Source organism: Hirundo rustica, chromosome 2 (assembly GCF_015227805.2).
Source record: "Hirundo rustica isolate bHirRus1 chromosome 2, bHirRus1.pri.v3, whole genome shotgun sequence".
Lineage (NCBI taxonomy): Eukaryota > Metazoa > Chordata > Aves > Passeriformes > Hirundinidae > Hirundo > Hirundo rustica.
Window position 1 is genome coordinate 29,020,088 of NC_053451.1, and position 19,855 is coordinate 29,039,942.

The 19,855-nt window shown below is 44.1% G+C and overlaps 1 protein-coding gene across 2 annotated transcripts in view; it reads left to right on the forward strand.

Moving 5' to 3' along the window:
• Positions 1-17,909, forward strand: part of FAM131B (family with sequence similarity 131 member B) — a 32,435-nt gene extending 14,526 nt beyond the window's left edge. Inside the window, exons 2-7 of one of the 2 annotated variants that reach the window (XM_040053827.1) lie at positions 3,417-3,526; positions 4,949-4,984; positions 7,500-7,593; positions 8,168-8,365; positions 8,703-8,846; positions 9,274-17,909. In XM_040053827.1, the coding sequence (XP_039909761.1) occupies positions 3,417-3,526; positions 4,949-4,984; positions 7,500-7,593; positions 8,168-8,365; positions 8,703-8,846; positions 9,274-9,821 (1,130 nt within the window). In that variant the 3' untranslated portion in view covers positions 9,822-17,909. The remainder of the gene's footprint in view (positions 1-3,416; positions 3,527-4,948; positions 4,985-7,499; positions 7,594-8,167; positions 8,366-8,702; positions 8,847-9,273) is intronic. The other variant, XM_058419466.1, reaches the window with a different exon arrangement.
• The last annotated feature ends 1,946 nt before the right edge of the window (positions 17,910-19,855 follow it).

Genomic DNA, 19,855 nt, shown 5'->3' on the forward strand with positions numbered 1-19,855 from the left:
CAAAATACTGCTTTTGGTTTCTGTTTTCCCACTTCACTCTCCATGTTTTTTCCTAAATTTCCATGTTTCTTTCCTTCCATCTGTCAGAGGAGAACTTGTTTTTTCATGTCTTGATCTAACATGGGTTAATGTTGCTTTTGCTATTTGTAGCAGGAGAGAAAAAAAACCACTAACCTTTATCCAGCTTTCAATAAGAGAAAGTAACGTTGCCCCAGGCCCAAGATCAGATAGAGCACAGACATTTTCTTTTCAACCAGTGTGTGATGCTGTAACTTTTCAGCAGATATGACTACATTTAAAACCATTTAACAGATGTTAAAGAGTTATTTTCTCTCAGTATATTTATCTGTTAGTACCTGTGAAACTGTTTAGACCAAGAATTTATTTTCAAAAATTATTCCGTCTTTATAGAGCACGCAAAATCACAAATTACTCATTCTTTTTCCCTGAACTAGATAGATGAGCTGTTTCAACTGGAAAGAAACAGTAGTAAATAAATTCTGTAGTTCTTTATTTTTGCTATTACAGAACAGGTGTGGACATGGAGACAAGTAATTGTTTGATGTTCTTCAACCATTTGATGCTGCCATCTGCCAGAATAGTATTAATATTCAGCCTGGGCAAGAGAGAGCTCCTGGGAGACCTTACAGCGCCTTCCAGTACCTAAAGGGGGCCTGAAAGCTGGAGAGGGTTATTCTACAAAGGCACAGAGGGATAGCACCAGGGGAAGTGGCTTCAGAATGGAAGAGTTGGTTTAAATTCGATGATGGGAAAAGATTCTTTCCTGTGAGGGTGGTGAGGCACTGGCCCAGCTTGCCCAGAGGAGCTGTGGATGCCCCTTCTCTGGGAGTGTTCAAAGCCAGGTTGGGTAGGGCTCTGAGCCACCTGTTCTAGTGCAAGATATCCTTGTCCATGGCAGGGGGATGAAACTAGATGATTTTTAAGGTCCCTTCCAACCCAAATCATTGTGTGGTTCTATGAATATTTTCCACATTCCAGCGCTTCAAGGATACCATCAGTGGGCTTGCAGCATTGAGAGCAACGGCTGAGTGCCATTAGCTGAACTTTGGGGCTGTCAAGTCCCATGTGCTGGGCAAGAGCTCCTCTGTCTTTGGCTGGGGCAGAGGTGTCTTTGCAGTGCGTGCCCAGAATGGTGCTGCAGCCTGCGTGCAGCGTGTGCCAGCACGGCTCTGGACTTAGAGATGGGTCACAGCATTATGGTCAGAAAGAGCTGAGAGTACAGGAGAAAGACCTTGGGTAAACAGAGATAAAACAGGTGTGACTCTGTTACCTGCACTGAAGGGTTCTGTACAGCTGCCTTCTGCTCTGGAGAGGTGACATCTCTCCTGCCTCTCCAGCCTCCCGGTCTTGTTTGGCTCTGTGGCAGGGATGCCCCAGCTCTCCCTTTACAGTGTGTAGGGTGGCAGGTGGAGGGAAGGAATACAGGCAGGAGAAGGCAGCTGGATCCCCAAAGGCAGGGTCAGGCTCCCACTCTGCTCTTTGCACCAGTTCCATCCTCCCACTGTCCTCTCTTGGACACTCAGTTCACCCTGATCACAGTCAACCCCTCCACTCCTTCCTCTCTAGGTTTGCATTCCTGGTTGTGCTCCCTCCTTCTTCCCTTTACCCCTTCCCTGTTCAGGGGGATGAGTACGGGTATATTCCATTCTAAGCCACAGCCAGACCTTAGAGCTGATGCGCCTGGAGCTGTCAGCTGGGCTTTCACTGCTCTGCCTGGAACTTCCCTTTGCCAGAGAGACCTCTAGCCTTAGAAAGTTTACTTGGACCCCAGATGTAAGAGATTCCCAGCTGTGCCTTGTTCCTTTTGCTTGGGTACAGAAATCCCCAGATCTCCGTCTCTTGCTTTGCTGGGCTCAAGGTTGCCAGTCCAGTCGATGGCAGTGCAGTCAGCAAGAGCTCAGTGAGGCTCAGTACATCCATGTGCTTGCCAGGAAAACCAGTGAAGAGGATCACAGCCCTCAGAGGTGGTGTTTGTCGTGCTCGTCACAGCCATGTCCTGCCTTCTCCTGAGGTCTGGCTTTGTCTGACCTCTGTGCTCACCTTTGTGGCATGCAGTACAGGAATCCTTTTTCTTTTGAGTTCCCTGAGTTGCAAGGCACTGCAACTCAGAGAACAGCAGCTTTGCTCAGCCTAGTTAGAAGCATGTGGGGGTGCTGTTAAAGCACTTGGTTCTAATGATCCTGATGAGCAGAAATGTACTTTGGATGTGAAGGAAAATATATCCCTTAATGTATCTTCCTGCACAGAAGCAGAAATTTGAGATGTGAAGGTGTGGTGGACACCACAATATGCAAATGTCAGTGTCTTTCTGGTGTTTTTCATATTGCCATTTAGCATTTTTAGGGGACAAAATCAGGCTTTTTTGCATTTTGAATTCTAGCTGATGAATGCATCAGGTTTCTCACCCTTGAGTGGCTCCTGCCTGTATGGGGTGGAGGGCAGCATCTTTCACGTGTCAGAAGATTTGTACTGGTGAAGTGCAGTGATGAGCTCTCCATAAATGTGCCAGAGCTGCTTAGAATGAGCAAGGGGCTTTGCATATGTCTGTGGAGCAGAAATTTGCTATAAAGAGTAAAAAAATAAGTTAGAAGATCATGAAAGTAGAACCATTCACATTCAATCCAAACAGACTAGACCTTGCTGAATTGATCCCAGGAACAGATGATAATTTTGACAGCTACATTTCTTGACAGATTCTAGGAGGCTTGGGTTTAAGGACAATGCAGTTGTTCCTCCATTATATGGGAGCAAATAACTTTAACCAGAGTTTGAAGATGGCACACAGGCTGAAGGCACAGCAAATTGCTGACTGCACAGAGCAGCCCTAGTTACTTGGCTGATTACTTACACGTGCTTCTTAGCATTTAGTTTCACTTTTTAAATTTAATAATATTAAATTTTATAATCTTAAAAAATTTTATCATTTCTATTTTGTGTTATTTATAATTTGAAATGTAACGGCAGGTATGGAAAAGGTCTTTCATCTTGCTGAGGATGGCAAAACAAAGGCTCCAACAACTCTAAGATGATGTCCAACCAATTCAAACCATAATGGTGAAATGCCTTTTTAAGGGATGATGGTTTAATATTGAAAGGGGATATTAAAGGAATTCGTTCTTTCCCAGTCACACATCATGACTGGATGAATCTGTGCTTTAGCCAAGCATACATCACGCTTGAGAAAAACACAAGTGACTAGTCTTCATATGGAGATAGCTGTGAGAAATACAATAGTTGATGAGGTACAGGTGGTCTGATTAAAAATGGAATATCTGATTTGAGTCTGTTGTGGCCTTAAACTCAATGATCATCCTGCTTGCTTGGCTGACTTTGCTTAAGACTGATAGAACAAATTGTAGTGGCATTCAGAAGCCTGATCAGATGTGTTCCCACAGGAAACGAGGTGATTGCAGTAGACTGGAAGGGACTGAAAGATGTGGACCAAATCAATATGGACAGCACGAGTTCCCTGCATGGCAGCAGCTTCCATCGACCTTCCACAGAGGTGAGTGCCCGGCCCAGAGCTACTTAGCCAAGGGGATGAGAAAGTTTGAATTCTGAGTTCAGAAATGGGGGCTGTGCATCACTGATCATTGAGGCATCTGTGAGAGGACCAGAGTGCCAGAGAGCTCCTGAGGATCATACCTGGGTAGTTTGCCTTACTCTGTGTAGAACTGAGTCACTCCCTTCACAAGATCCGTAGTCAGTAAGAATTTGCAAGTGAAAAGTGCTTTTTCACCAGTCATGATGGGAATGGAACACAACATGAGAAAAACAGGGACAGTTCTGACAAGCCTGTAGGTCTGCATTCCTTGAATAATGGATTCACATTGGAATGTCCAGCACCCTGTCTGTCCCAGCTTCTGCAGGGCAGCCATTAAATCTTTCGAAGAAACACATTTGCCTGCATTTTAAATTTTAGAGATGCATTCACTAGTAACTCACAATTGACTTACCATGCAGTATTTTAAGGGCTGGTTTATTGAATTGTTGCAGCTTCTGCATTCTTAGATGCCTGAATTTTCAGCTTTGTATGATTCAGAGTATGCAATGATGATTAGTAGAAAGATAAAATCTATTTTAAATGCATAATACTTGAAGAATCACAAATAATGTTCACAAATAAGGTTAGCAAATACCATACAGTTTGCAAAAACTTGAATATGTTAATAGGTGTATATATGTAGGTGTTTTTATTTTGTTTGTGTACCTTGTTGGCTTGGGAAGTAACTTCAAGACACTTAGAATTTCATGGAGTCCCGGCAGAAATTGCTGGGCCCAATCTTGTATGGAGAATTCAGTCAAATCAAAGCACATCTAAAAGTCAATGAGCATAAACCACACCTCAGTGACCATTTTGATTGATATGAATGGATACCATAGGTGTAACATGAGTCATCTAAATTTTCCTGAGTGTCTCCATCCCCAAACCCAAGGTGTTGAGATGTGAGTCCTCCCAGCTGAAGGAAACACACTCTGAATTGGTACTGTGATGGCTGATGTGGGAAATGTTTCTGCTTTGCAAGGGGCCAGTGAGTCAGAATGGACAAACGAAAATACTGCAGGAGAAAATAATTCCAGCAGAATTGAGTTGCTTGCTGTAGGACATTCGAAATCCAAAGGTGGTGTAGCTCCTCCTTGTGTTAACCTCGAAGTGGTGCAACCCACACTTGGGAGGGGAGCCTTGTGAAAAGGTGCTTTTCTCTTTCCCGCTCTGTCACCCCGCTCACTGTTTCACCTTCAAACACCGTGACACTTATAGGCACCATAATTACCAGCAGGGAATGAAACCATCGTGAAAGACACGAGTGTTTTATAACATACCAGATGAAGCAGTGCCTGTTGATCATGGCAAACTACTGGAGTTGCATGGCTGCTTGCAAGTTGTTTGTTACGCTGACGTGGTGCCATTCTTTGCTTTCTTTAGCAAACGCGGACGGATTTCTCCTGGGATGGTATCAATGTGAGTATGCGCTGCGTCACCTGTCAAATTTCTAGTCATAGCAATACCAGGATTGTCTGACATTGAATACAGTGGAGGCCAGAATGGGAACATGACTGAAAGTCCTTAGTGCTGCTGAAATTCTGGGAGTTGTCTACGATTCAGAGGATGGTGATAGATTTTTGTATGCTCCTGAGTCTTTTGCTGTCTGGCAGGTATTTCGATCTGTAGGGTGGCCATTGAATTGCTTTCATCATTTTGGGGACAAATGTGTGCCATTTCGTGTGTTCTGCTTTTGAGATTTCTGGGCACTGATACATAAGAAAGGTATCTGTCCAGCATATTTGAAAAAATAGTAGTCCTTGATTAGAGCATCATTTGATCTTTTCCAGGAGTTCGGGAGAAAAGTCTCCCTCATTTTCAGCTGCACACAGAAGTAACAGAATTCTTCATGTCTCCTAGGGTAGATGGTGAATACCAGTTAACTTCAGTTAAAAAGCAGATGAGAAACAAGCAAACATTTTAATTACACACGTTGTTTTTGCTCCTAATAGCTGTGCCATGAAAATAATTTTTTTTTCTTTTTGACTAATGCAGAAACCACATCCTGAAAAAGTAATAATGCATATTTGTTCAACTGGACTTTTTAAAAGGGTACTTACAGAATATTTTCACATAAGTTAACTTTATAGTTAAGGCCAGGATTAGCAGCTTCTGCTAATATTCCATATTGGAAATATACCGTTTTGAGTAGTATAAGTATTTTCAAATTCCAGATTCTTTCAAAACTTTTAAATACCTGTAGCTTTCTTCTTTACTGTGATTTGAAAGCACTTGGGATGTTGAATATATTTTTTAACTAATTCTTACCGTGCTGATACCTCTTTCATTGCGGCACTTACAGCTTGGGATCTTCTGCCTAGGATCAGTTACAGAAACAAATTGTGTTGGAAAATAATGGTGCATGCAGCAACTGTCTAGAAGAAATTTGTAATTTTTTTCCCTCACTTCACCTATGTCTAGCTGAAAGCCAAGTACACAAGGTCGTGTTTCCTTAAAGAAAGTAGAAGCCAGTTTCCTTACTTGCAGTTTCCCATTTTCCAACCCTACAGAATCCATGGAGCTCTTTCACAAGGCAGCTCTTACCCAGTGTAATTCCATAGATCTTCTTTAGTACCAAAGCTGAATCATGAATTCCCTTCCCTTTCCATTCATTCCTGCCTTCATGTCACAGCTCTTCAACCTTGCAGTAGTAGGAGCCCTCTGCAATTTACTTTCTTTTTTTGATGAGTTCCATGAGGCAGCTGACAGCACAGCCCCCAGGCTGTCTTGGAACAAGTGGGTGGATAGAGACGAGCAGGTATGACCAGTGGGGGCATAGATGGCCTTTCTCCAACAATCTTCATCACCAAAGGAAATACATCATGGAACAAGGGCTGTGCTCTCACTTTTTACTGTTCTTCCTCTGCTTTCTGATTTCTTCAGCTCACGTTACACACAGAACATTCCTGGCTCCACGGTTACAGGATGCCTTAGCTGCTGCATTTACACTCAGTTTCCAGAAAAACTCACCTCTCATATTTTGGCAACTGACTGGAATTACACACAGTGCAAGATCTTTACAATGCCTTCCTTTGCCTCAAATTATTTCACTGCCAGTTATTGCTCCATTCATTTTCTGTGAGGTCTGCTCCTATGACAAGTGCTTGTTTTGTGTCAGGATTTAAAATTTCCAGTGTCATAGTTACTCCTTTGAGTATCCTTGTGTTTGAAACATTCTGGCCTTGATTTTCAGAGAGGTTGAAATGAAGAGCAGAAGCAATGTTTATTTAGCCCTTGTGAAAGTTAAGCCTCATATGTAATGCCTGGCATCTCTGAAGAAGCCTGATGAATTCATCTTGAGAGATTATTTTTGTGGTGATGTTTGTGACGGCTGCCTGTCCCAACAGTGCCCTGTCCTTGTTATTCAGGGACTGAGGATAAATGTAGAAAAGACAGTCAAGAAAATTAAGCAGGGCTTTAGATGAAATTTCTTTACAGCTATAGGTGCTTGAAGCAGGACCCATCACTGATATAGTCATGATTATTTTATTAAGACTATATAAGAAGAAAAAAAGAAAAAACCCAAAGTGACATTAAAAAACTGGTAATATGATGTATGTATGATACATTACTGTGGCCTGCCTATTGAAGTGACAACTCCCCGCCGCAAGATCCCTGAATTGTCCATCAGCCATGTCTTGCATCTCTAACAAAGAGTTGGGAGTGGTGCAGCATGTCTGTGGAGCACTGGCAGCTGCCAACGGGAGGCTTCTGACAGCCTCTTTCTGCCCTTCCCTCTGGCCTTGCCTCAGTCAGTCCCAACGCTGTGCAATATCCAGTCCTGGTTAAATAGCCTCTGATTTTTCCTTTCCTTCTTTCGTTCTTACTGCTTGCTTCTGCTCCTCATCTTCCAATTACCTACTGTTTTCTCACTTCAATTCACTTCCTTTTCTCCTTCCTGTATATCATTTCTCCATATTCTCTCTCTTTTCAGCTCTCCATGGAAGATACGACCTCCATCCTCCCCAAGCTGAAACGCAACTCCAATGCTTATGGGATTGGGGCTTTGGCTAAATCATCTTTCTCTGGTGAGGTCCTCAAAATTTGACTTTAGCCTTGGCAGCTTCTCTCCACAGGCCTTTGTGCCTCTTCCCATATCTCTCTGTCGCTCTCACAACTGCTCCTTCCTGGCTTTCGCCTTTTCATGGCCTTAGAGGAGTCTCCACCACCGTGGCTCTAAATACAGAAATCTCACAGTTGTTGCCCTTTTAAAGAACAGATTTATCTTACTCCTGTTGGCTTCTCACCGTGCACCCCTGCTCAGACATCTTCAACTGCTTCCCCTCAGTCTTGGGTTTAACCCCGTTTTCTGTTTCTTAGTTTGTTCGCTTCCAGGCTTCATCCTTCATGCCCAACTCTATCCTAAATGGATTCTAGGCAAGGAAGGAAATGGTCTTTCATATTTGGGGTTCCCCTTTTTCCCCCCTTCTGAGAGTTTGTCCAAGGAAAGATGGAGGAAGGTGGGAGACACCCAGCCCTAGTCATGCGTCCCGTCAGGAAAGGAGGGGAGAAGCTCCACTTCTAAGAGAGGTGAAAAGCACGGCCGAAAGCGCTGGGGCTGTGTAATAGCCCTCCCTTGTTTTCCGATGTCTGGCCCCTTAGGGATATCTCGCAGCATGAAGGACCACGTGACGAAGCCGACGGCGATGGGCCAGGGCCGCGTGGCTCACATGATCGAGTGGCAGGGCTGGGGCAAGGCCCACAGCCAGCAGCAGCAGCACACGCACGAGGCCGCGCGCAAGGACGCCGACGCCTACTCGGACCTCAGCGACGGCGAGAAGGAGGCCCGGTTCCTCGCGGGTAGCCGTGCCTTTTCCTTTTCTCTGGCACGCGGGTTGGGCCGGTTGGGGGTGCCCCAGGGCGGAATCCCTGAGAGGCCAAGACGCCGAGGCTTGAAAAAGACGCTCAGGAGAGGCTGTGGGTGGTTCAGGTGGCAGAAGTGGAGAGAGACTTTGATGGCTGGGATATTGCCAGTGGAGTGCAAGGTGGAGAGGGTGAGGGCCAGCTGTGGGTGATGGGTGTTGCTGAGATCGGACCAGAGTGGGACAGTGTGACCAAAAGGTGGGGTAAAGGATGATGGCGAGAAGTGGAAACTTTAAGGCATCTTTGCTTCCCTTCCCTATCTCCTTTGGCACAGGAGTGATGGAGCAATTTGCTATTTCTGAAGCGACTCTCATGGCCTGGTCCTCCATGGATGGTGAGGATGTGAGTGTAAACTCAAATCAGGACAACCCAGCAGGCAACTACTCTGAGAACTATCAGGAGCTGATGGAGAGCCAAGGTGAGCTCCAGTGCTTCTTGCTAATCTTAAGATACCCCCTTTCCTGCTCTGATTGTCGTGTTGCTCTCTTTTGCTCTACCCTGTTTTATTCTGTAGCTGCAGACAGATCTGCTAGAGTCGCCCCTGTTTGTGGGGCTGTCCAGGGAATCTAATCTTAACAGGGAGTTTCCAAAGCCCAGGTCCTTTTGCCTTTTTAGAGCACAACTGTGGAAAGCTACCAGCTCTTACAGTCATTTAGTTGTGGGTATAATCGAGGTCACCTACCAACTGCCCAGAGCTGTGCTTTCTCTTTGCCCTCCTTCCCTCCAAAGGATTCGTCCACCCTGTGCAGTCCAGTGCCATGCACGGGCACACAGGCTACCTGGATGAGCCAGCTTGGCCTGGGGAGCGTGTCTGACTGTGTGTTGTTTGCCTCCTTTGCTTGCAGAGCATATGGCCCAGACGCAGTACGATAGCTGGCCTCATTCCTACGTCTCGCAGGGCATGTATTGCTTAGGTTCGTCCGACGCCTGGGAGGCCAGTGACCAGTCCCTCATCGCCTCCCCGGCAACTGGCTCCTACCTGGGCCAGAATTTTGATGAGTCCCAGACAAACCTTCAGGAAAGCATTTTGCTTCAGAGCAGCTTTCTCCAGCAGCAGCAGCAGCTGCAGCAGCAGCGGCAGGAGCAGAACTTCATCCAGAGCACGGGGCTGGTCCACGTGTGGCCCCTGCAGACTGCTCAGAGTGGGGGTGGAGCCGAGTCCAGCACGTACGTGGAGGACCACATTGAGGATGAAGGGAACCCACGGCTGGAGAAGGCTCCTCTCCTAAACAAGAAGCCCTCTCCAGAGGAGGATGATGCAGTGTGCCGGGACCTGGAATCTTTGTCTCCTCGAGAGGAGGTGGAACATGCTGCACTGAGCCGCAAAGTCTCAGATGTCACCTCCTCTGGGGTGCAGTCCTTTGACGAGGAAGAGGGAGAAACAAACAACTGATGCTTTCTGTGAAGTTCTTCATCATTGCTGAACAAAGAGAGGGGTGGCAAGGAATGCGATTACAGGGATTCTTCTCTCCAGCTTCCCATATTTCCAAGCAGACACTCCTTCCATTCCTGACATTTAATTATTTTTTTAAATGAGGAAAGTCTCAAAGTGACTGACACATAAAAACCTTTTCTTCCCCTCTCCCATGGACACATATTTTGGATTTTCATTGCTCTAGGCAACATGTGATGTGCTTGGAGAGATCTGGATTGGTAAATAATTTCTAAATCTTTTTAATACAAAGTCTTGGCTGTGGATGCAAACTCTTCTGGTACTGGGGATGTGGCTGATGAGACAGGCTTGGTGTAGGGAGCAGCTTTGTGGCTAGAATTCATCTTGGCAGCATGGATGTTACTCTGTGGACACGGCCCCCTTTGACAGAATATATGAATATAAACTGGTTTAAAATGAAGATGTGGCTTTGCAGACCTAGATTGCGCTGATGTTGCGATTGTGGCTGATGCAGAGGATCAGGCCGTGTTCGATACAGACCGTGTGGAGATGGAAGTTGTGCTGTGTAAGCAGATCCTCAGTAGCACCTTGATACAAAGTTGTAGGTTTGATGGATAGCAGCTGCGCTCCCTGGGCCCGGGCTGTGCTGCCCGTGTGGCTCTGTGGGCATGGCTCTGCCGTGGCGTGGAAGAATGGATGCAGATACCAATCTAACCCAGCTCCCAGATACACATGCTTTGGTCTCTTCCATTTATTTGTTTCTCTCTGACATTTCTGCCTTCCCAGGAGCTGGCAAGAGTGGTGTGTCGTTTTGGCAGCGGGTACTGCAAACCAGTGGAAAGGACATTTTCAGCTATGGAGACAGTCATAAAAAGCTGACTCTTGAAGGGGGCTTGAGGACACGTCCATCTTGGTGCTGCTGCTGTGTCCTTCTGTCTTTTCCTTGCCAGCAGAATGGGGAGACCCAGAGAGTAGGCAGCAGATCCGGGAACAGTGTGTAGAGCTATGAGATGACAGATACCTAGTTTACATTAGAGTTTTCAGTTTTTGCGGTTTTTTTTAACCTTTTTATATGCTGGATAAGTGTTCGTAACGAAGCAGTTAGTAATGGGAAAGGCCTGTACCCCAGTCATGACTTAACAGAAATACTGCACCTTCCCCATTTCTGCCACTCCTGCGTTGCCAAATATAGCTGGAGGAAAAGGGGTGAGAGGAAACTTTCTCCTCCTGTTTGTCTTCTTCTTCCTGCCTATGTTTTCTTCTTTTGTTTTCCTACCCCCAAGCAGTGGGGTACTTGAGCAGTGCTCAGTACTTGATCTGTTTGTTTTTCCCTCCCATCTCTTTTTTTAGGTGTGGAGAAAGCTGATTTCAGGAGTTTTCCCTATTTGTATGGGTTATATATATTTTTTGTTTAAAAAAAACTTGATTCTGTGATTAGGGGGAATTTGGTCTCTTGCAATTCCTCGACATTTTTTTACAGACCTCCTTTTGGGAGGGGGAGTTTTTGAAGTTGTTTCCTTTCAGCTCTCACCTGAAAATAAACAGGGACAAAAGCAAAAATTGTGTAAGGTTATTGATTTTGCTGGAGGACTGAACAGAACCAGCAGAGATTACCCCAGTGCTGGGTTTTAATTGCAAGACCTCTTGCAAGGAAGCATCAGCAGAGCATGGGTGTAGATCAGATGCTGTGAATCTGATGAGCTAGAGAAAGGAATTTGCCTGGACACTGCCATACTGTTCCAGGAGCAACTCTTTCTCACTTACTCTGACTCATATTTGCTCTGTTTAATTCATGATACATTTGCCTCTTCTTTGCCTCCTCTTCAGGCTTGGTGTGTTTTTTGGATGACAGGAGAGTGATACATGCTTCTTTCCCTCTTCAGGTTTAGTTCCTGCATATTTTCAGGGAAGAATGTCTAAGGCGAATAAAATGTGACTGAAGGAATATCATCAAGTCTCAGAGTTTAGACAGCTCCTGGCAAGCAGAGCAAATGATGTCCAGGAACTGTGAAAAGTAGGAATGGGACTCTCAGGAAGAACTTTACCCCACTCAGCTTTTTCCCACTGACACAGGCAGCTGCAAAAAAAGGGATTCCTTGGTCAATACCCAGGTCTTTCCAGCCAAGTCCACTTCAAGCAGATTTGTCTTCCTCTCCATTGCACCTCTAAACGAAAGACCTCTGGGATGTTTAAGTAAGACTGGTAATTTGGTGTAGGTAAGAGAGAAAAGGTTTTGTGACCCATCTTTCTTTTGTATTTGTTTGGTCTTTCTTCCGTCTTTCTTAGGAGGTCACTCTTCTCCTGAATGATGACTTTTCAATATCTCTTCAAAGATGTTTACATGTTCAGGTACTAACCTCCCCTGGGCAGCAAGGCTTGATAAAAATGATCTCCTATAGTTCTTGTAGGGCCAGGGGTAGCAGCTCATTATCCTGAACTGGCTTGGGTCCAGCTGTGGAGCAGGGCCTGGGAAATCACACTAGCCAGAAAAGGGAGAAGGGGCAAGTGCCAAGAACACCTCAGCAGATGAGTAAATGAGTAAGTTTAAAGCTATTTTTATTGCTTTTTTATAAGGTCTTCAGGGAAACAGAAATGGTTGGGTGTGTACCTTTGTGGGAGATTTGGGTGGCTTGTCATTTCTTTCTCCAAACCATTTTGTTCCCATGTGCCTCTCCAGGACCAATCTGGATGTTTATGGTAACTTTCAGAGTAGCTTCTAATGTTCCCTCTGTGTTGTTCACAGGACTGGGACAAATGGGTCAGCTTGTCCAGGGCTTCTTATTCTTTATTATGGACACGTGGTACATTTACTAGGATGTCTGATTGATGTCTAAAAGATATACCTTATCTACATGGAAGGCAGTGACAGGGAGTTACCTACATAGAGAAAAGTGTGAAAAAAAAATTGACCCTATAGAAAATTCTGTGGAGTCCGGTAGGAAGAGAAAATCTGTAGATTCTTTTAGCCTCTGTGGAATTGGGATAGAGAATTATACCCTGCTGTATAGTTCCATAACTTGCTGTCTAGAAACTTTAACCTGGTAGATAGCCTTGTTCTCTGTGAGTGCAGACTGGTCTGAACACCGCTCTCTGTAAAAACTAAATTCTGTAATTTTTTTTTTTTTTCCCATAAATGTCTTAACATTCTGTGAATAATAAAATTTCAGCCTTTTCCTGAAAGAAAGGAAAAGGCTATTTTCCATACCTCTCCACAGTCCAAAAGAACTACTTGGTAGGAGTTTGACTAGAGGGAGTAGGTCTTTGTGCCCACACTTGCCACTCAAGTGAGAAGCCTGACCTGAACTGGAAAGGCAGTTTGAATCTCTTAGAAAGGGGAAAATTGTTTGTATAATCTGGCCTTTTCTTATGTAACGGGCCTGCTGCCTGTGTGTATTCCAATATCAGAGAGAGAGACCTGGAACCTGCTGTACATTTCCCAGAAAAGCTGTCATTATATAGATACACCTATTCAAGCATATGGGAGGCACAGGTGCTCTGTGAGCAAAATTTGGCCTCCAGTCCCTTTATCCTGGTGAGGAGGGATGAGCTGGAGAGAGTCCAGCCAAATAGTCAGAGCCCAAATTGTGTTTTTGAGGCTGTAAATAAGAAGGAAAGGTAAGCTCAGTACCCTGATCTGCAGTTACTAAGAAGCTGAGCTCTGCTGTTCGTTTCCACAAACCTATTATGAAGCAAAAGTGCACTACAGAAAATTTTGGATATTCTTGAAGTAGTGGAGGAAGAAAATTCCCATCTTTCCACCAAGCCGTTGTCTTCAGTAGGAAATTTCTGAAATGACTGTGCTAAACATGAAAGAAGGCTTAAGCAGAAGTGACCCTAATTTAAAATCTTCTACTGCAAGAAAATCCTCTCTTGTTGCTTCTCCCATGCTCATACCTGATTAGTCATACTATTTCCTAAGTTCTTCTTTTACGTAAATCTGAAGGTTTCTTTACAAGCCTTCTGGGTTCTCTTCAGTTCCATTACCTCAGGCTCTGGGACAGAGAAGTTAATCTGCTTCTTTCAGTTTCTGTGCCTCTAAATCGTTATCTTCTTTTGGAAAGCTGCTGACAAGTCATCTGCTTGCTTTCCCCCTTAAAAAATAGTAACATCACCTTTCAGGACAGGCTTGCTGCAGAGGACAGGGTTTAGCCATACTTCTGAGCTGATCCAGAGGCAAGCTGCTTTGAAGGAGGAGGAGCTCTGCTCTGACCATGCTCACCTCCCACAACCCTGGGGCAGGTGCTGATGCACAGCTGGCCCACACCAAGCCAAGGACTTTTGCCCTGCTAAAAAAGTGAAGACAGAAGAGCTGTGAGCAGAGGGGGAGAGAGAATGCTGTTCTCAGCAGCTGGCCTTCCTTTATATCAGGTTAGAGAAACTGGGAAAGTGCACACTTTGAAATGGCATCTTCGTGATAAGTCCAAGCTGCTCAAAGGAGCTGTCCTGCCTCCTCTCTTCCACTACCACCAGCTCTGTACTTGTACTGCCTAAAAAGCACCAGCACTAACACTCATTTGGCTGCTCAGGAACTGGCCCCATTGAAAACTAACCCAGTCCCCTACCCAAATAGAGGTTGCAGTGGGGTGAACTCTTCATATTGCTTCTCTTGGTGAGGCAGGCATCACTGGGGGCTGGTGAAACGTGTAGATGGTCATGTGGAAGGTTTGTTGCAGATGCAACTTAAATTGGCTTAAGCTGGTTGTGATATGTCTGTCTGAAAAGAACAAGCCCCACTGGGGTACCAGGAAGGACATTATTCCCCATTTTCTTGCGTAGTGTTTTCCTAGGAATTTTTAGTATGCTCTTATTCAATTAGATCTTTGTTATTTATGTTATGTTGTTTCTCTCACTGTTCCCTTCCACAGGGCCCTTTGAGGTAAACCCTGGAAATTGGGCAGGAGGACATGAGTAACTTGATATATGCATGAAATTAATAAAATTAACATGCACAAATTGTGTATGCACTCAGTGATTACACTCCATGGCAGCTAAAGATACTGATAAGCTTTATCATGTAATTGCAAGAGGGGAGACTTGTTGAAGAGTGAAGCATAGCTGTTGGAAGGGATATTTATCCCTATTTTCAGGCCAGCTCCAGCCTAGTGTAAGATCCAGGAGAGTACTTCGCTCCTAGGCAGAGCCTGTGCATGCTGTACTGTGTGCAGCAACAATGAAAACTGTTAATTGTAGCATCAGAGAAGAGAACTGGAAAAGGAAAGTCATCTCTTGTTTGACAGAGGTAGGAGGTATTGTGGTGAGGCAAGGTAGTGTGCAACAGTATAGGCTTGTGCACCACTGTTTGTGGCAGAGAGGGAAAGACATGGAGAGAAAGGCTTGGAAAAAAGTCAAGAAAAGCTTGATGTCTTTTGTTTACACAACACAGGTAAGAAGCTTCATGGCAGACTGCTGGCAGAGTGGACTGAGTTGTAGAATTGCTATACAAGCTGTAGGTCCAGGATTGTTGCAGCTTACGGTACTCCTTAGTCCAAGCTGCGCTTTTCTTTTTTTAAAGATAATGACAGGAAAGAGACCTCCCTGAGTTTGGGTACCTGCTAGCTTCTTTTCCATTGTCTTCAAAAAACAGTTCACAGTGTGCTTAGTTCTTCAGGGAAATTGTATGACAAATATGCCAAATAAGAACTTACTCCTTGCCCAAATGAAGTTAGTGTGAGTTCTATCTCACTGGAAACCCAAATTGTCTAATTTCAGCTTAGTTCGCCTTAACCGTTGTACTGATAATTGCCTAGAAGGAGAAGCAAACTCAGATAACCTGCCTCTAAATGCTATAAAAAGCAGAGCAGCATTGGCAAAGTCTAAGCTCTTCCTTCTAATTTCTCCCAGGTGGATTTTCCAGTGTTCCTGATTCAGACAACTCTGGCATATCTTTTCAACTAACTGTCTGACTTTTTCTAAAAGGAAAAAAGAAAAAAAGGAAAGAAGAAAACCCCACACCAATTCCAATACAGAGATTATCAGCAGCTTACAACTAGAAAAATGTAAATAAGTAATACTTTCATCTTTGATTTTCCTCCCCTGTAGCAATCTGACAGGGAAGGATTTCTATGCCATGGCTCAGGGAAAGGAAAAATAAACAGGGAAAATGTGAGTAAAATGGTGCCTATTAGAACTAAATATATGTGTAGGACAGCCTACAGTCATTAAAGCACAGAGTCAAATATGATTGCAAGCTGTAAAGTCAATGTCAGGTGCCTCTTTTGTACCATAGGCTTTTCCCAGGCTAAGTAGTAGTGAACCTGTGCAGAAGCAGGAGAGCTGGACTTGTGTGCCTGACCAGTGTCTCTCTCTGTCTCAGAATATGTCACGGGGCCTGGGGACACCGTGCTCTCTCAGCAGCACAGCCAGCTCCATGGATTGACTGGGGTAAGGCATGAGGGTTATTATGTTAAAAAATGGACATGGAAGATCTGCACTTGGAACATCAGGGTCTATTTACATCCTTGCACTGACATTTTTTCCCCAGCATGGGCAGATCAAAGTGTTCTTTTTTCCTTGGAAGTTAAGAGAAGCTCTATGATTGTCAGTGTTGGTCTGCACAAAAGAAAATAAATATGTGATGTATTTTTCCAGTGCAGATATGCATTGCTGGAAGAGGAAAAATGTAGGCAGGCTGTGATTCTGAGAAAGAGCATGTTTACTAAAGCCGTAAAGACTTGTTCAAGAATGTTTCAGTGCAGATACCACAGAATCACAGAATGGCTTGAAGGGACCTTAAAGATAAGTCCAGCCCCTCTGTCATGGGAAGGACTTAACCTACTGATGTGTAGTAGCTGCTGTCTTCTGGGAAGAGAGGGGTTGCAGTGTTCTGTGGAAGGAATGCTCCTGCTAGGATCTTCCTCATCTCCTTTAGCTGAGGACATTTTAAATGCCTCTGAAACCTAGTCTTGTTTTTGCTTTCCCATAAGGGATCAAATGTCCATGCTTGCAAGACAAAAACATCTAAAAAGGCTTTTCTCCATTATGGAAAGATTGTGCATTGAGATTTGCTTCTAATAAGATAAAGGCATGTAGTCCAGATTCATTGGCCTTCTGGATTCATTTTCATTCGGCATGGAAATCCAGTCATGATTGGATTGGAGGCCACAAGGTTAAGAACCCTCTTCCAGAGCTCTGCCATGTTCCCTTGAGGCAAGTGTAGATGGACTTCCCTTCTTTTCAGATACTGCATGCTTGAGCAACGTAGCAAGCCAAAGCCTCTTTTGCAGGTATATATTCTTGTTTGGCTTTAACTTTTCTTCTCTGATTTGTGGATGTTGTGCATGACTGGAGGTCTCGGGGAATCCCTACACTATAAAATTGGAACTCAAAAATAATTTTACAGGGAACTAGATTTCTCTTGTTTAGCTCTTTTCAGATGTGGGTGGGTACAGGCAGAGGATTTGGGAGGTTCCAGGGTGGTGGATGGGAGTCTCAGGGGTGGGTGGCATGCGGAATGGATTTGTGAAGCATGTGTAAAAATAACCAAAGGCTTGGGTCTTCACATGTTGTATTCTCAGTATCTGAAACTACTTTAGCGTAAGCGTATGGGACAATGGAGATTGCTGCAAGGCAGTCTTCAAGGGCTTCTCCCAAGCCTGCACCTCTTTTCTGTAGTGGGGAGGCTGCATGGTGATTATTTGTATCCTTTTAAGCTAGTGTTTATAGAGGTGCATCGATGTTTGGGGAGAAGGTGCTGAATGGAAGTAAAACAAAAAGGGAAGGGGACCCACCACTGAAAGCTTTCATCCTCCCGTTGTCCCACACTAGCCCTTAATAACTAAAATGAGTCTGATTTGCCTTTGGTCTTCCAGCTCCAAAACATGTTTGCCTGAAATTTTTCGTTGGATATACTTCGCATGTTTTGATAATGTGACTTACGAGATAAACACTTCTACAAAGCTATATATGAATACATACATGTGCAACCACCTGCATACATGTGCACACATTACATACAGACTTAGAGAACTATATGGCACCACACACCTCCATGCCTGTACGTGGCAGCAACCACAGTAAAGGAGGGGAGGTAGCTCAAAATAGCATGTACAGTCCTTTATGGAGTTGTTATTAAACAGAATGTGGTCTTGCCCTCCTGGCTGCTGGAAGTGTTTTATTTCTGTGGGACTGGTTCCAGGGGAGTCGCGTCTTTGGAAGGAGGATCTTAGGAAGCGGGGGTGGGTTTCAAGGAGAGAGTCTGATGGAGCACAATGAAAAGGATCCATGGTGGCTTGGAGAAGCACCCCAGAGTAGGAAATACCTGATTTCTCATGAAGAAAGAGCATCACATGTTTGATTGTACAGGGCTAAAATCTGATGTGCGTCTGTGACTACCAGGACGTGAATCCTAGGCCAGATTTGGGGATAGAAAGCATCACATCAACAGAATCCTCTGATTTAGCACAGAGGGAGTTTTCCTGTTCTACTGAATAAGCATTTTCCAGGTGATACATACAAGTTTTGTCCCAACACTGGTGAGCTGCAGACACACCTGACTCAGAGGTAGACAGAAATTTCACAACAGCCCTTTAGGACAGGATACAAAAAGGTGTCTGATGCTTGGGTTGTAAAAGGCATTGACATTGAGTAGCACAACGCTGCGTTCACATTCCAGTTTTAAATGCTTCTCAGCCTGCTGTCCTCATGGCAGATTGGGGAATTGGTCAACCCAGAGGGAAAGAAATACCTCTGCACTTCCGATGTTGTGTCATCTGCTTCTGATACAGGACATTAGGCAGATCCAGTAACTGTTTGTTTGCCATATGAGACTTTTAAATTCCATATTCCAATAGCCATAAAAGATATTATTTTCTTGTCAAAGATATTTGTGCTTTTCAGACTTTAGTTCTTCCAGGAGCTAAGCAGTGTCTCTTGCCCTGCTTAAGGCATAGCATATTTTACAACCAGGGCTATTGCACTGATCTTTGCTTTCTGTATTCTATTTGAATTTAATTTGCTTCTTTCCAGTTTACCTGCTTTTGCTACTGAATAGATTGCCACCCACCACTTGGTACGTATGTCTGCATAACTATGTTCACAAAATTAATTGTGACTTGCATAAGACACACTTACTTAACTGCTTTAGGTTTTTGTTTGTTGTTTTTTGAGTTTTTTTTTAAATTTTATTTTTGTCAATCCTTGTAAGTCCCCCTGTACTCTCTCCTGGTTTTGTGTGTGGGTTTTGGTTTTGGATCTTTTGGTTTTCTGGTGGTTTTTGTTTGTTTGAGCTTTTTAGTGTATGTGTTTTTTGTTTGTTTTGTTGCAGTTTTTTTTTTTTTTTTTTTTTTTTTTTTATGTTGTGTTGGTTTTTATTTTTCCAAATGGCCTCTAAATTACTTTCTTGTTTGAAACGTAGTGTGTCAAATGAAATCAGTTATTCCACATATGTTTAAGACTTGAGTGAGTCCCTGGGAAGACAGAATGTTTCTGGTCCTGAAAGTCATACCTCTGCATAGGAAAAAATGTCTTTTTTTCTTAATTTCACATTGCCCTGCAAAGATGGTGTCCAGCTGCTGAATGCCTCACCTAAAAGAATTCTTTTGTCATCATACCAGGTTAACTTACCCCTCAGTTAAATCCATCTTGTCGGATTTAGCTGCTTAGCCCCAACATGAACCTCATTCCATGGTATCTGCCTGAGGCTCTCCTCTCCACTTTCTGCTTATTTCTCTGTTTAGACTAGATGGCAAACCTGCCATATGTTCCTCTCATGTTGCTGTTTTACAATACCTCATATGTTACTTCTAAGTGATTAATGAAAATGGTAACTTAAAAGGGCGGAGGAGCATTCTTGCTGTACACCTCCCTGGATCTGCGCTTTGCCAGCTGCAAGGGTGCTTTCTACATGGTTCCACAGACAGATCCTATCTTCTGTGCCAGAGAAATTGCAAATTTGAGTTAAGCACAGGATTCTGTGACATGTTTGGTCACAATCCAGCCATCTCAGCTCCCGTTTCTTTTCACAGCCCATTTGCTTAAGTGCACTATAGAAGTTTGAGAGGGGAGAGAAAAACAGATTTTTTCTTGCAAATGTATTT